Source organism: Jaculus jaculus, chromosome 1 (assembly GCF_020740685.1).
Source record: "Jaculus jaculus isolate mJacJac1 chromosome 1, mJacJac1.mat.Y.cur, whole genome shotgun sequence".
Taxonomy (NCBI): Eukaryota; Metazoa; Chordata; class Mammalia; order Rodentia; family Dipodidae; genus Jaculus; species Jaculus jaculus.
The window spans coordinates 163484635-163500648 of NC_059102.1; the positions used below are offsets into that span (position 1 = coordinate 163484635).

A 16014-nucleotide genomic window follows, 5' to 3' on the forward strand; every position below is an offset into this window, starting at 1 on the left:
TCCCTCTTTGTGCGTCTCGCGCCGCCGCCCGCCCGCCGCGTGAGAGCTAGGACTCCCTGCGCTCCTCGGCCGCGTAGTCGGGTCCCCTCCCCCCCGGAAGGTTCGCGAAGGAGAAGCCACCGAAGAAGAGCAACCGCTCGGGTGCCGGTCCCCTGGGGCGCCATGGCGACCGGAGCGAACGCCACGCCGCTGGGTAAGCTGGGGTCCCTCTTCCCAGGCCTTCCTCCACTTCCTGGGCCTAAAGGGGACTTTGAGTCGCGACCTGTGCCTGGGGTGGGGCCGCCGTCATCCGTGGGGTCCGCGGGAACCCTGACGGCGGCCTGCCCCTTCCTGCCTTCGCCACCCCCGCCTCCCCGGCAGCCGTCGCCGCCTCTGCCATCGTCCCCGGGCTCCTCGTACCCGCCATTGCAATCGCGCTACCAGCGCGTGTCGCTGCCGCCGCCGCCGCCGCCGCGTCGGACCAGCTGCCAGGCTCGGCCCGCGGCGGCGGCGGAGGAGGAGGTGAGTCGGACCGATAGAGCGCGAGAGCCGTCGCGCGGTCGGACCCGGCCGCCCGAGGGGTGCGCGGCGGCGTTGGCGGCTGCACGCGGCGGGGACGCGCGTGCGCGCGCTGGGAGAGGCCCGCTCGGGCGGAGGCGCCCCAGGGTGCGCGCGGCCGGGTTCAGGAGGCTTGGAGTACGCACGCGCGCTGGGTGGGGGGGGCCCGGAAAGGCGGGAGGAGGCGTGCGGGGCGCAGGCGCAAAAGGCATTCAGGCTTGGCGCAATTCGGAAGCCGCGGAGAGGCCTCAGGCTGCCCCCGCCTCGATCAGTGGATGGAGGGAGTGTGTTAAGTGGTGGACATGGTCCTGGGTGTGTGGTGGCTAAGCTGGTGCTAAAAGGTCCACTCACAAAGTGGGGCAGCTTGCTTTGTGGTTTTGGAGGAAGCCATGACATTCTTTGTTATTATTCGAGGCAGGGTCTCATCTCAAGCCCAAGCTGACCTGGAACACGGTAGTTCCAGCAGTTCCAGGCTGGCCTCGCACTCCCGGCGATCCTCTTACAGTAGTATTAAAGGCAAGAGCCATCACGTCCAGCTAAGACACTCTTCTGTACAGTAAGGCAGTGTTTTCACTGCAGAAAACCGGACAGGGCAGACGATGTTTGGCTCCGATCTTACTGAAATTTGGTTTTTCGAGACAGGGTCTCACTCTAGCCCAGACTGACCTGCAGTTTACTATATAGTCTCAGGGTGCTTTCAAACTCTCTGCGATCCTCCTGCCTCTGCTTCCCGAGTGTTGGGATTAAAGGCATGAGCCACCATGCCCGGCTTAAATATTTTTAAAAAAGTTATTTGAGATAGAAGCTCTTAGAAAGGGCATGCCAGAGTCTCCAGCCACTGCAAACGAACTCTAGACACATGAGCCACCTTGTGCTTCTGGCTTACTTGGATATTGGGGAATTGAACCTGGGTCCTTAGGCTTTGCAGGCTAAACCATTTCTCCAGCCCCTAAAATGTTTTTATTTTGCACATTTACTTGTACCAGGAATTGGACCTAGGGATTCATTTATGACAGGAAGCTGGACCATGGAGCTATATTTCTGGCCTACTTTTGGCCTTTAATCCCTTTGTTTACCCTAGAAGGTTCTCATCCTCACCAGCTTCCCCAGTGCTATTTTTCCTTATTTTATTTTATTTTTTTTCCCGAGGTAGGGTCTCAACTCTAGCCCAGGCTGACATGGAATTCACTAGAGTCTTAGGGTGGCCTTGAATTCACAGGGATCCACCTACCTCTGGCTCCCAAGTGCTGGGATTAAAGCATGCGCCACTACGCCCTTTTTTTTTCCTTTTAATTTATTTATTAGAGAAAGAGAGAATGGGCATGCCAGGGCCTTCGGCCACTGTAAACGAACTGCAGACACATGTGCCACCTTGTGCATCTGGCTTACGTGGGTCCTGGGGAATAGAACCTGGTCCTTTGGCTTTGTAGGCAAACATCCTGTTAAGCCATCTCTCCAGCCCCCATTTCTGATGCATTTTTAAGCCTGAGCTTGTACCCCTCAGAAATAGAAACACTATTGTGTGGTAAATGTAGGGAAATGTATCCGGAAAGAAGTGGAGGTGGTTGAGTTTTGGTATCTCCCTTAAGGGGTCAGATCATAAGTGTCCAAACTGGTCATAAACTGCTCATCTTGACTACAGCTGTGAAGGAAACGGTGGTCATATTGAATCTGCTTTTTTCACATAGTAATGTGTTGACAGGAGGTTTTGTTTAGATGTGTCCTTTTACAAAAGTAACTAGTCAGCTTGGTGTGGTGGTGTGCACCTTTAGTTCAGCACATGTGAGTCTGAGGTGGGAGGATTGCTGTGAGCGAGGCCTGCCTGGGCTAGAGTGAGACCCTACCTTGAAAAAAAAAGAAAAAAAATTAACTGGTCAGAAGGGTGGAGGTGAGAGAGCTAGCAGTCTTCCAGTGCTTTGTAGGCTTGATTCTCTATCTGTCTGCAAGGCCAGTTAAAGCATTCAGGAATGGTATATCTATTTCCTTATTTACATTCTGGGCTTCTGTCATTTTTAAGATTTGTAACTGGTCAGGAGTGGTTGAATGCCTCAGTAATAAAGCACTTACCTAAAGTGCAAGGCCCTGGTGCTTCCCAGCACTTAAAAAAAATAGTTGGAATACTTTAAGTGCTTGTCCTTTCAGGAATAAAAAATTTAAAGGTACCATGTTAACTTTACTGGTGTGTAACCAGGCATCTTTGTTGTGGCCACATGTCTTCATCTGTTCTGAGGTTGTCTTCCATTCATTGCCATGCATTTTTTTTTTTTTTTTTTTGAGATAGGGTCTCACTCTAGCCCATTCTGACCTGGAATTTATGTAGTCTCAGGGTGGCCCCGAACTTGATGCATTCCTCTTATATTTGCCTCCCAAGTGTTGTAATTAAAGGCATGTGCCACCACACTTGGCCTAAATTTTAGGGTGAATTTCTTTGTCACTGTGCTGAGGCTGTATGTACTACAGTATCTTACTTATTTGAAAGTGAGAAAGAGAATGGAGGTCAGTGCCTCTAGCCACTGGAAACGAACTCTAGATGCATGTGCCACTTTGTGCATCTGTCTTACATGGTTACTGGGAAATTGAACTTGGGTCCTTAGACTTTGCAGGCAAGCACCTTAACCACTAAACCATCTCTCCAGCCCTGTATGTAGTATCTTAATTATCCTGAGCTGCCTGTTGATAGTCACTCTACTGGTTTTGTATTTGCACCTGATGGGTTTTGTCTATCTTTAGACTTCCCAAGTAAGAAGCGGAAGAGAAGCCGTTGGAACCAAGACACAATGGAACAGAAGACAGTGATTCCAGGAATGCCTACAGTTATCCCCCCTGGACTTACTCGGGAACAAGAAAGAGCTTATATAGGTAAATACACGTTCTGCATCCAAGTACATCTTCAGATTGTTACTGTTTATTTGGAGTGACATGTCTGTTGAAAGTCTGAGATTCTAGTTTTCCTGAGAACAAGATACGGTCAGGTGTACTTTTATAAGACCTTGGCATAATCCATCTGGTTTTGCTCAGCTAGTCCTGCCTTTGCAGCTCCTTATGATTTGTTCATAATAGCAGTCTTCTTCATGAGTGCCAGGAAGGTAGTGGGACCCACTTGCAGTGCATAGTCCCCAGTTCAGCAGCCCACTTTCAGCTGCTGTTCATTGCAAGTTGATGAGGTGAGTGTCACCTGACTCTCTGGACAGGCCCCAGAGGAGAGCTGCAGGTAATTATGAACCCAGGTACCTTTTCACAGCATGGCCTTTCACAATAATGTCATTCCTCCCTTTCCCTAAAATGCGGTTTTACTTTCTATAGGTGTAAAACAGTTTGAAAAAATGGTTCTGAAAGTGTATTTACAATTCACTCCCTTTTTACCATTTTGTTGAATTTAACCTTCCCTTGAACATCTTTTCTTGTTTGGTCTTTGGAGAGCTGTCTTAAGATGAAGGCTCTTGTATTTACTGCTAAAGGATTACGCTGGGAAAGGTTTACTATTTGATATGGAATGAGTGGTATTAGGATACAAAAATGTTTTGAAGATTTTAAAAACTAAAAGTTACTGTCCACAGTGGAATTGAAATTAACCTCAAGATTACTTTTTTTTTTTAACACAAGGTCCTTGATGCAAGTTTTATGACTGTGCAGCTGTCTGAAAAAAGTACACTTAGTAAACATTTTCTACTAAACAAACAGACATCTCCTTTGGAGAAAATTTGGGCAAAGATTTAACTGGGCCCATGAGGCTGTAGCCTTCACAAACAACCTTCAAGGCCAATATGTTCTAATTCTGGAGGGTCTTAATTTCCTGGTTTCTAGATGGCTGAGAATTTTCAGGCGTTGGATTGTCTACTTTTCACAGTACTACTAATACTGCTTCTTCCCCATTGTTCCTGTTTACTCCTGGTGTCATTAGACCAGTGTTGGACTTTTAACCTTGTGACATGCCCCTAGTGGAGTCATCCCTAGAATAAAAGTAAAATAAGGGAAATAAAATATACAAGGTCAGTTCTTTGCCTGTGGAGGCCTAGGAAATGCACCAGGCCCTTAAAGACAGAGTACAAGATTCATAGCAGAGGCTGGTATAGATCTCTGCTTCATGAAATGAGAGATAGTAATCCTTTCTGATTTTCCTTTGTGCCCACCCCTTTCCCCAGGCAGGGTCTCACTCTAACCCAGCCTGACCTGGGACTCACTCTTAGCCCAAGCTGGCTTTGAACTTGTGGTCCTCCTATTTTAGCCCCTCAAGTGCTGGGATTAAATGTGTGCACCACCATGCCTGGCTCTTTAGGTTTAATCTTTAATACCAGCTGTCTATTCAGGTTAGATTCCATGTCCCCGTACTGTAGTTAAGAGGTTCCCCTATGCAAGTGACTTTCATCCTGAGATGTTGAGCTTGTTATCTGATGCAAAACCAGAACTTGGGTATCTATAGTAAAGAAGTTTGCAGAACCATATATCATGCTCATCTTTTGTCTCCCATAGCACACACTGCTTTATCCAGGTGCTGCCAGCATTCTTTCATTACTAAAGGTTTTCATTTCTTCAGGGTCTCAATGTAGTAGTGTTGCATAGCCCTGTGGGGTATACTTAAAATTAGGGATATCTGTGTTTAGACATACATTAACCCTATCTTGGAACCAGCTCAACTTTAACCTATCTCAGTAAGACTCATTAGATGTCTCCTCAGAACTCTGAGGTACTATGAAAAGAACAGGTTCAACATATTGAAGAAAGCCACTTTAGCTCTGCCTTTTCCACTATCTTGGACAATCAGGAGTTACAGATTTCTCCATGTTACTGGTGACTTTTTATGGAACCCTCACATGCATTCTCCTTGACCCACATTTTCCATTTTCTACACCTTCCTACAAGTTGAAAATGAACTAGCGCTTTACTTAATGCCTACTGATTTGTCATTCAATAATTGAGTAAAAGCTGTAAGTATTGGGAGACTCTTCTGATACATGTCTGGTTGTACAAAAACTGTATATACAAATTCCTGTAAGATGTTGAATTGGTTATTAAATGTCTTAAGGAGCTTTAAACCTGGTGTTAAATGAAAATGATCTTTGTTTAACTGGTATTTGTCCTTGACCCATGTTAAATGAGTCTCATTTTGAGCTATGTTTAATATTTAATGGAGAAAATAAACTCTTGAAGTCTTGCCCTCAGTTTGGTGGGAACTATTGGTGATAATCATGCGTTGTTGGTTCAGGGTGCCAGTTGTAAGCAAGCATTGGTGGGGAGGGAGAGGGGAATACCTCCTAATTGCTTTGATGTTAGCCATAGTGAACAGTCTTTAACTGCTAACCCCTCTTCCAAACAAACTGTTTGCTTCCTTAAGTGATAACCATTTTGAAGTGAAAAATACCTATAGATGTAAATGGACTCCTGCTGCTAGGTGGTTGGGGGTTTTTTGCCTCAATGTGTCCACTGATCAGTCGTCCCTTTCAAAGTCTCCGAGTTCTTCATGCTTGTTGTTGAGATTTGAGATGTTTTTTGGTAACATTGTCTTTTTTCCATCCTTTTTTTTCTTTCCTAACCTGGTTTCTTCCAGTGCAACTGCAGATAGAAGACCTGACTCGTAAACTGCGCACAGGAGACCTGGGCATCCCCCCTAACCCTGAGGACAGGTTGGGAAACAGTTTTAACCAGCTGACAGTAACGCTTTTACCTTTTTCTCAATACGTTTTACTGGTGGCAACATATTGTGTCAGTTCCATAAAATTCTAGTTAAGACGACTGGTACTCTGATAGAGTTTAACTAGCAATATGTATGGTCAGTCAACAGTTAGAAAAGTTGGAATGAAACACTAATGGGAAAATAAAAAGTTAAAGGAAAATGGACATCTGGGTTCCATTGGGTAAGCATGTAGATTTGCACTTGATTTACCTACCCCTAAGGACAATGAGAGATGGCCATTCCTTTCCAGTGCCTGCTTTGGCTAGTGGGTAGTTTTTCTCACAGGTACCCGATGAAGGAAATTAAGAGCATTTTTGATCATCATTGAATTTGAGCAGGCCAGAAACTGACCAGCTTATTGTTGGAGTCTTCCCTGCTCATGTTCTTGAGATTACAATCAGATAAAATTTCTAACCAACTACCTTCATTGCCAGTTAATTTTCAGCCTTGGCTATTGCCTGTGAGTTTTGGGAGGGGCCAGAATATTCTACCTGTTTTGGGAAAGCAAGCAAGCAACCAACCAACCCTGAATATCTTTTTTTTTAATCAGAATGTTGGCCTCAAATAGCTGTTTTCATGTCATGTGAGGGAGATGAACTTTTTTAAACTGCAATTTTATCAGCTGATATTTGAACATAAAGTCTGGTCATTTAATAGAAGGACAAAAAACTTCCACAAGAATTCCTTTTACTGCATGCAGCAAAGTTGGAAAGATTGCTTTAAAAAGTTTTTGGCTATTGTTACTGTGGTAATGGCTGTAGAAGTCACCTGTACCTTTCTGTTGCCCTTTGCCAGGAAGCATGAACTTATTTCTCCATATTTTACTTACCAAATTTGTTACATTTTTACCTGTAGATTTTGGTTGGAAATTTGTATTGTGTTTTATATTCCTTTTTAACTTGAAAATTTTTATTTTTTTAATTTTTTAATAATTACATTGTAGGTTATAGACCATAAACGTTTAGTGCCTTTTTGGCCTTTTCCCTTTTAATGGTATGTCTACAGGTTACGAGGCAATTCTTCGAAAGGTTGAGTTTTTAACAAACTTTCTTTGCTTCCTGGAGAACTGGGATTAGAGTTTAGTCATCTCTGATGCCTCTTCTAGGTGAAGAAGTCTGACCAGTCTAACCTAGATTTGTTAGTTTTTACCTTTCACTTCCACAGTCTGAAGAGGTTAAACTGTTGTGAAGCCTTTAAAAGGCCAGTTTGGTGCTAGTACAGTATGGTCCTAGAAACACTGAATTCTAGATAGCCATGGGGTGGGCATTAGAAATGTCAAGCATGTTAGAGCAGGGTTTTTTCCTCCCTCATAATTCAGTTTTGAAAGAGGCCCTAGTGCCTGATTGGTTTTGCTTTTGAGCCCAGGTTGGAGGGGAATACATGAGTTTCTTAAGGTATATCTCAAAATTAAGCCACTTTATGTGTTATTTTGATGTTGCTTTACTTGCACAGTTAAAAATGCTTTAAAATCTGTTGTAGATTTTAATGTGTAAGACAATAGTCTAATTAAGCTGGGGTACGTTTGTTTGTGTTTACTGTGACTGGATTGTGCTAACAGTTTATACAAATGCTAGAAACGGAGGTGTCATTTAGCCGTCATTAGCCATGAACAAACCTGACCTTTTATTCCATCGTGTGTGTAACGTGGTATGACATGGTTCCCTTTAGGCTGAAGACAGTGGGAGCAGCCGAGTTCAGTCCTTGCTCTCCAACTAGGCTAAGTTCTCTCAACTAAACCAAGGGTATTATAGGAGTCTGGACTACTTTCAGGATGTTTTTTAATAACCTGATCCACATGGTCTCTTCCCTTCTTGCAGCTGTTACTAAATTTTCATACAGAATATGAAGCTTTGGTCCTTTTTGTAATCTTAACTCAGAATTCTAGGAGTGTAACTTCTCTTTTTATTACCGCAAAATCTAGCTGTGGTAAATGCATCATTTTATCATTACTATTTTTTTTGCTTATAGCATCAGCATTTTACTCAAAAAAAAAAAAATGAGAGAAAAATCTGCTTTCTGGACTTGTAAACTCTGGAGAAGAATCATAGGCTTCCCCATTGCTGTTGGCAGGTTCAGACCCTAGACAAGTATTTGACCAAATCTGCATTTGCAGCCTCTAGCAGAAGCTGCTTTAGTACTTTTAACGGTTTTCTCTACCCAGACTCCCCACCTCTTAACAGCCAGAAACAGGTTGTCTCCTGGGCCTTGGAAACATCCAGCCAGGCCATTGAAGGAAAAGCAGAGACGAAGCCTTGCACCATCTCTTTCCATTGTGGGGGCCAAGTAGCTGCAATAGCCTGAGTCCCAGCTGCCTTGGGTGAATGAGCTCGAGTTCACTGTGTGGCAGGGGTGCAGGCACTCTTCCTGATAGGCACAGGTCACCTACTAAACTCGGGTTTCTGTGGTTCATTAAGTTGGGTTATTGTAATTTTTTTCAAATGGAAGAAAATTCGTTTGGCAAGAAGACTCCAGAGAATGATACTGTCCTTGCCACTTCTAGTCCAAAGTTTATTTCTAAAGGACATTTTTTCCCTTCCTCTCATCACTGTTAGAAGCAAAAGCATTTTTTCCTTTTCCCACACACACCTCAGTTCCCCTAATGTTAAGCCAGTTTTCCATCTCCCCATTTCACACGATCTTGAATAACACACGTTATGGTCGGTTCCTCCGAAGAGTGTTAGGGTCTGAGAGGCAGAGGGGCTGGGAACTTGTTATAGTCCATGCGGGAGCAAGGGAAACGGGAGCACAACAGTAATGGGGGTCTGTCTCCCACAGGTCCCCTTCCCCTGAGCCCATCTACAACAGTGAGGGGAAGCGCCTTAATACTCGGGAGTTCCGCACCCGAAAAAAGCTTGAAGAGGAACGGCACAACCTCATCACAGAGATGGTTGCTCTCAACCCTGATTTTAAGCCGCCTGCAGATTACAAGTAAGCAAGGGATCTAGATTGTCTGGTACAGTTTTGGTGTACTAGTCACCTGTTGCCCCAAGTTATCCATAAGTTAATTAGCACTTAAGAGTTGTAGAAGAGGTGTAGGTGATGTTTCATCTCCCAGAAATACAGAGTTGGTAACAGTCTTTTATTTCTTAGACCACCAGCAACACGTGTGAGTGATAAAGTAATGATACCCCAAGATGAGTATCCAGAAATCAACTTTGTGGGGCTACTAATTGGACCTAGGTGAGTTTTTTTTTTTTTTGCCTTTTTTATTTTTATTTTATTTTTTGCCTTTTTTATTTATTTATTTTTATTAACATTTTCCATGATTATAAAATATATCCCATGGTAATTCCCTCCCTCCCCACGAGTTTTTTTTTTAAACAAATTTGCTTTGGTTGAATTAATGCCTTCTGCGAGTTGATGTTCCCTTTTATGTAGAGAAATGAAATCCTGCCATTTGCTGTGGCTGACATTAATGTAGAGGCCACAGGGTTCTAAGTGGGAAACTAGGCCTCTGATTTGTGGTTTCTCACCATCGCCCACTTGGCCCAGCTTCTTTATTTATCCTATGAATTTGCATAGGAGGTAGAAATACAATGTTTTCTGTCTCTTGATAGAGGAAACACCCTGAAGAACATTGAAAAAGAATGTAATGCCAAGATTATGATCCGGGGGAAAGGATCTGTGAAAGAAGGGAAGGTTGGCCGCAAAGATGGTCAGATGTTGCCAGGGGAAGATGAGCCTCTTCATGCCCTAGTCACTGCCAATACAATGGAGAATGTCAAAAAGGCAGTTGAACAGGTAATTGATGGCTCCAGATGGAAAGCCTCTTCCCATAAATCTAGGTGGTAGCTCAAACAACTTACCCATTCCTAACTTCCCATGTGTCTTCATTAGATCAGAAACATCCTGAAGCAGGGTATTGAGACCCCAGAGGACCAAAATGACCTAAGGAAGATGCAGCTTCGAGAGTTGGCTCGCTTGAATGGCACCCTACGGGAAGATGATAACAGGTAGAGATCTGTTGAGGAAATCAAGTAGAAACTTGAATTATCTTTGGAAGAGGAAAGATAACCTACAAGTCTTTGAGTTGATTTCTTTTTCCTCAACAGAATTTTAAGACCCTGGCAGAGCTCAGAGACCCGCAGCATTACCAATACCACAGTGTGTACCAAGTGTGGAGGGGCTGGCCACATTGCCTCTGATTGCAAGTTCCAGAGGTGAGAGCTGATCTAGTGGCTGGCTGGGTAGTCCATGGTTTTATAGGACGCTATTAGCATACTAGCTTGTAGTTCATCTCGTGCACAAGAGAAAAATCCTTTCTGTGGCTGTGTCCTGTGGCGGTGGCGGTGGCGGTGGCGGTGGTGGTAGACTTTTGAAGGATTAAAAACAGTCTATTTAAGCCCTCCTTTTATATTTGTCTTGACCAGAAACTTATATTCTGGTTATAACTTTTGTTCCGGGGCTCTATTAATTCACTACCTTTTGCTGCTTAAAATTCATTTCAGCAGAATCAACAATATACAGAATTTGACCAGTTTCAAATCCATAAGGCTTTTACAAAGAGGTTTTTTTTTTTTTTTTTGCATTTCTCTAGTCTTCCAAAAACTTCCCTTTTCTTCAAAGTAGGGAGATGATAGGATTTAATGAAACAGAAGTAGGAGGATATGAGCAATGAAAACCAGGAATTTAATCCTTGCCTGAACTGGGCACTGAGCTGAAGATACAGTGGGACTGTACCCTGTACGTGTTTAAAGTGGTGACTTGCTAACTTGAGTTCTTGGACTAAAAATTCCTTACAGTTAAAGCTTCTTGTTTTCTTTTCACCCCCACTCTACTTTAGGCCTGGTGACCCGCAGTCAGCTCAGGATAAAGCGCGGATGGATAAAGAGTATTTGTCCCTCATGGCTGAGCTAGGGGAAGCACCTGTCCCTGCATCTGTGGGCTCAACCTCTGGACCTGCCACCACACCCTTGGCCAGTGCACCTCGGCCTGCTGCTCCTGCCAACAACCCACCACCACCGGTGAGCCTCGGGGCTGCTTATCTTGGTCTAGCTCCTCATTCTCTATTGCAGAGACTGAGAGGCAAGGCCAAGGACTTTGGGTGGAGTGGAGTGATTGTTGTGGCTGGCAACATTGTTCTTCTGGCCAGTGTGGGGCCTCTCACTGTGGGAGGATCCTGTCTTTGTGTTCTGGTCTTATGACACAGCCAGAAGAACAGTGTTGCCACCAGGGGGAGCAGGCAAGGACATTGGTGGGAAATGCTCTCACCTAGTCTCTCATGTCTACAACCCAGAGCCGCCCACCCTGGATGAATTCTGGCCCTTCAGAGAATCGGCCCTACCATGGCATGCATGGAGGTGGTCCTGGTGGGCCTGGAGGTGGTCCCCACAGCTTCCCGCACCCGTTACCCAGCCTGACAGGTGGGCATGGTGGACATCCCATGCAACACAACCCAAATGGACCTCCACCTCCTTGGATGCAGCCACCTCCACCACCGATGAACCAGGGCCCCCACCCACCTGGGCACCATGGCCCTCCTCCAATGGGTAAGTAAGTGTCAGACCGGAAACTTTGGGGCTTTGGGATAAACATGACCAGGTGGTGTAAGTTGGAGGCAGTGCTAACGGCCTAGTTAGTACACTGGCTATTGCTCAGGCTCAGGGAGTGCCTTCTCTATGGAGCAAGGCTTTCAGAATTGCTCTTGAGAAGGGTCATGATAAGAAGCTATGTTATTTAGGAAGCTACTTGTGGGGAGGGTTCCTGGCCTGGCCAGTTCAAATGTCCTGCTAAGTCCCTGCTCTTTCCTTCCATCAAGATCAGTACCTGGGAAGTACGCCTGTGGGCTCTGGGGTTTATCGCCTGCATCAAGGAAAAGGTAACTGCTCACTTTGGGTTACCTAGGCCTAGGAAGGAGTGTGGCCTTTGGCCCAGGTCCCTCCTCCAAGGTCTCACTCTTGACCTATCTACCTGCAGGTATGATGCCTCCGCCGCCTATGGGCATGATGCCGCCGCCGCCGCCTCCTCCCAGTGGGCAGCCCCCACCCCCTCCCTCTGGTCCTCTTCCTCCATGGCAGCAGCAACAGCAGCAGCCTCCGCCTCCCCCTCCGCCCAGCAGCAGTATGGCTTCCAGTACCCCCTTGCCATGGCAGCAAAGTGAGTGGAGATTTTGGGCTTGTGGGGGTGGGTGGGATGTGGGCTGGGACTGAGAGGAATAAGAACTTCACAGCTCAATCAATACCTTGGGGTTGAGACTCTGTTCTCTGTGGGGAGTGAAAATGGGGCTGCCTGGCCCCAGGAGGTGTCTTGGGGAGGAGAGCTGATGTTTGGTGTGGTTGTGTCTGGGAGAGATTTGTGGGGTCTGGAGGGGGGGAACCTGCTATTGTAGGTAGGGTACCAGAAGCCCAGGCTCTGAACTACTGAGTGAGCTAGCTGCAGGCTGGCTGTGCCTTGTGTGCAGGGCCAGAGTGGGATGGTGCATGCATGCTCTGGAGGGGGCTGTGATTGGACCTGAGAGACTGCAGAGATAGGGGCGGATTAGTGGGGAGAGAGCAGTTGTGGCCTTGAGGTCGAATGTGCCGTTCGGTGGTGGCGGCGGCTGGGCGGAGGGACATCAGAGCCGGTTCTTGTGTCTGGTACTTTCCCCTTAGCCCCTCCAGGGGCATTGGTGACAAAGGGCTTACTTTTGTTAAGCCCAGAGACCATGAGGCTGACCCCGGGGTAGTCCTGCCCACCCCTCCACTCCCCTTCACCAGAACAGCCCTGCCCGCCCGCCCCCCACCACCGTACAGCATGCCAAGCAAGGAGCAGGCGCCCCTCGCCCCCATCCCAAGGCAGCAGCCGCAGAGAGCCGCGGTGTGCCCCCCGCGCGTGTGACCTTGGGCTTCTTTACCACCCCAGATACGACGACTACCACCACGAGCGCTGGCACAGGGTCCATCCCGCCATGGCAACAGCAGCAGGCGGCTGCCGCAGCTTCTCCAGGAGCCCCTCAGATGCAAGGCAACCCCACTATGGTGCCCCTACCCCCCGGGGTCCAGCCGCCTCTGCCGCCCGGGGCCCCCCCCCCCTCCGCCGCCTCCGCCACCTGGTTCCGCCGGCATGATGTATGCCCCGCCCCCTCCTCCTCCGCCTCCCATGGACCCTTCTAACTTTGTCACCATGATGGGCATGGGGGTGGCGGGCATGCCGCCCTTCGGTATGCCTCCAGCTCCCCCACCGCCTCCACCACAGAACTAGACTCGTTTTTTAAGAAAATATATATTATATATAGAAAGAATTGGTCTCGTTTAAACACGCCGAACCTCACCATATGGAGCCAGACATTGGGATGCACGCATGGCATGTGATTGTGTGTGCACGCATGTGTGTGTGTGCACGCACAGGGCTGGGCCAAGCGATTGCAGACTCGCTTGGAAAAAGGGCAGGTGGTAGTAGGGGCGTCAGCTTGGGCTCTCCTGGCGCCCCGTAGCATCGAGTGTCTTCTTTGTCTTCTCTCCTCACCCAACTCCCTTTGCCTCTCCCTAAACCGGGCCACCAGGATCCCTCCCCGCGGCAGCGATGGCCCGAGCCATGAGAGTGAGGACTTTCCGCGCCCATTGGTGACCCTTCCAGGCAGACAGCCTCAGCAGCGCCCCTGGTGGACAGGATGGTTCGGCAAAGCAGCCTGAGTTATTTTTGTGGACGGAATCGGAACACGCTGGCTCCATATCGTGAAATTTTTAATAATTTTTATCTTTTCTTTGTTACTTCCTTATCTCTTCCTTTCTTCAGACTCCGTCCAAGGAGATGCTCTCCCCGGTCTTCTGCTGCAATTAGAATCCTTTTTCCTTGTTTCCATTCCTCCTCCTTCCAAGGACAGAGGGGAGCAAATGGCTTTAGGCACAGGCTTTGGTCATTAATACCAGGCTGGGGAGGAGTTTGATTTGTTCTAAAATTTTCAAGGGGCCACAGCTACCCCCAGTGATGATGATTTAAGTGTGGAGTTTACCTTTGCCAAGAGTCTTGAGAGTTGTGAAGTTGCTGGGGTGGGGTTAATCTCCAGGCCTGGGATCCCACATCCTTTCTGCACTGCTGCCAGCAGTAGGTGGTACAGCACAAGCCACTGTGGGCCTGCCTGCCAGCCTGGAATCCTTCCATGCTCCTCACCACCTAAGCCACCTCAGGTGCTGTTTGCTCCTCTCTCTCCTGGAAAGCTCCCCTGGATGTTTTATTTGAACTTCAAACGTCTGGATGTTTCGCAGTGTCTCCGGTTCCAGCCTCTTGTTCTTTGTTCTGCTTCTTTGCCCCTCTCCCTCTTCATGGAGTGATTATTATGTTGACAATGTGTAATGCGCGTTCTCTTCACTCGTTTAGCTACAAAAATTTCTCTGGGCTTTTTTTTTTCCCGGTGTTTGATTCAACACTGCCCTAAATGGGGGAATGTTCCGTTGAATAAAAGAGCAGTGTGGTTTTCTGGGTCTGTTTCTTTTCTTTTAAGCCTCTACTCCACCCAATATAGCATGAAAGTTCCACCTAGCCCCAGTTCCCCTCTTCCTAGAGTGAACCCCGGGGACATTAATTAAGGAAGTTTTCCACCTGACTTCCTGCATGCGATGACTCTGACTGCCTTCTCAGTTTCTAGTTCGAAGTGCTGAGAGCCAGGCTCACCCCTCTTCTCCTCGGCCTGTTTTTTGAGGCAAGATCTCAACTGTAGCCCACATTGACCTGGGACTCAGGCAGTCCTACCTCAGTCTGCTTGCTGAGTGCTGGGAGTAAAGGTGTTTGTGAGCCACCATGCCTGGCTCCTCTCCTTAGGAGGACTTTTCCTGGAGTTTGGACCCCCACATTTGATGAGCTCCAGTTGTGATTTGTGTCTGCTAGCTGCCACCTGACTAAGGACCTAGGCCTGGGAGGTATCAGCACTAAAGGTCAAGCCCACTAATCCTGCCTGTCAGGCACAGAGCTACTAAAATTAAAACCGCCAAGTGGCTCTTTTCTTTCCCTGCTGGTGACATGTAGCCTGCCAGCACTGCAGAGTTTGGGAAGTGGTGGGGCAAGATACACAGTGACTTTTCTTGCGCTTTGGAAGCACCTTTGCTTGCAGAGTCTTTGGGTATCTAATTTTACCTGCTGTGGACACTCGGAAATTACCTTCTACATCTAAGGTTTTTAGGCACAACTGCCACAGATCTGCTTTCCTTAGGACGGGCAGCCTGTCTGTACTTTGCTATGGACCACCCTCCAAAGAAAGACAAGTTCTTTCCTTAATAAAGGCCTAAGGTGGGAGGGGGTGTTCCCCTTTTTCCCTAACTGTGGTATGGGGGCTGGGCTTAGCCATTCTCTTTGACCTTGGCTTCACCTCATTGCTCTCTCCCTTAAGCTTGGATTTCCTGGTGGTCTCGTTGGGTGGTTAATTAGCTCTTTGAAGCTCTGAGAAGCAGCAAAGTGGCACTATGGGTTTTAGAAATAAAATCAATAAATGTCTTAACCATAGGCCAGCTATCTCCTGGTTTCCCTGGGGCCAGCTCATTCCTTTGCTCCCTCCAGGAATTCCTCCCTGCAAACAGGCTTGGAGAGTAAAAGAGGGATCTGCCTGGGGTCTCCTGGGTCCCTCATCTGCAAGCATCTGCCATGGTGGCAATATTGGAGGGTGGGAAATACCCACTAGGTTTATGTTCCTTGGCAGAAAAAGCCCCCAGGCCTATTGTAATGGGGACATGCCTACGTTGATCCATTTTATGTTGCTGTGGCAACATACCCACGCCCTCAAAGCTGGGCCAGGGGTCACGTCAGGTAGGAAAGGTTAATGTGAAGCCTCTGTTACTGAGAACGGGGCAAGTGCTCTGAAACAAGCCTTATATTTGTCTACGTGGAGAGGCTAGGTT

The 16014-nt window shown here is 47.3% G+C and overlaps 1 protein-coding gene across 1 annotated transcript; it reads left to right on the forward strand.

Annotated features, from left to right (window-relative positions):
• The first annotated feature begins 10 nt into the window (after window positions 1-10).
• Window positions 11-14605, forward strand: Sf1 (splicing factor 1). The gene is given in 14 exon segments (XM_004656633.3): window positions 11-193; window positions 3268-3396; window positions 6083-6158; window positions 8984-9136; window positions 9299-9388; window positions 9766-9949; window positions 10046-10161; window positions 10261-10368; window positions 10992-11172; window positions 11424-11697; window positions 11967-12026; window positions 12125-12304; window positions 13049-13209; window positions 13211-14605. Coding segments are annotated over 14 exon segments (1920 nt in total). The 5' UTR covers window positions 11-162; the 3' UTR covers window positions 13388-14605.
• Window positions 14606-16014: the final 1409 nt, after the last annotated feature.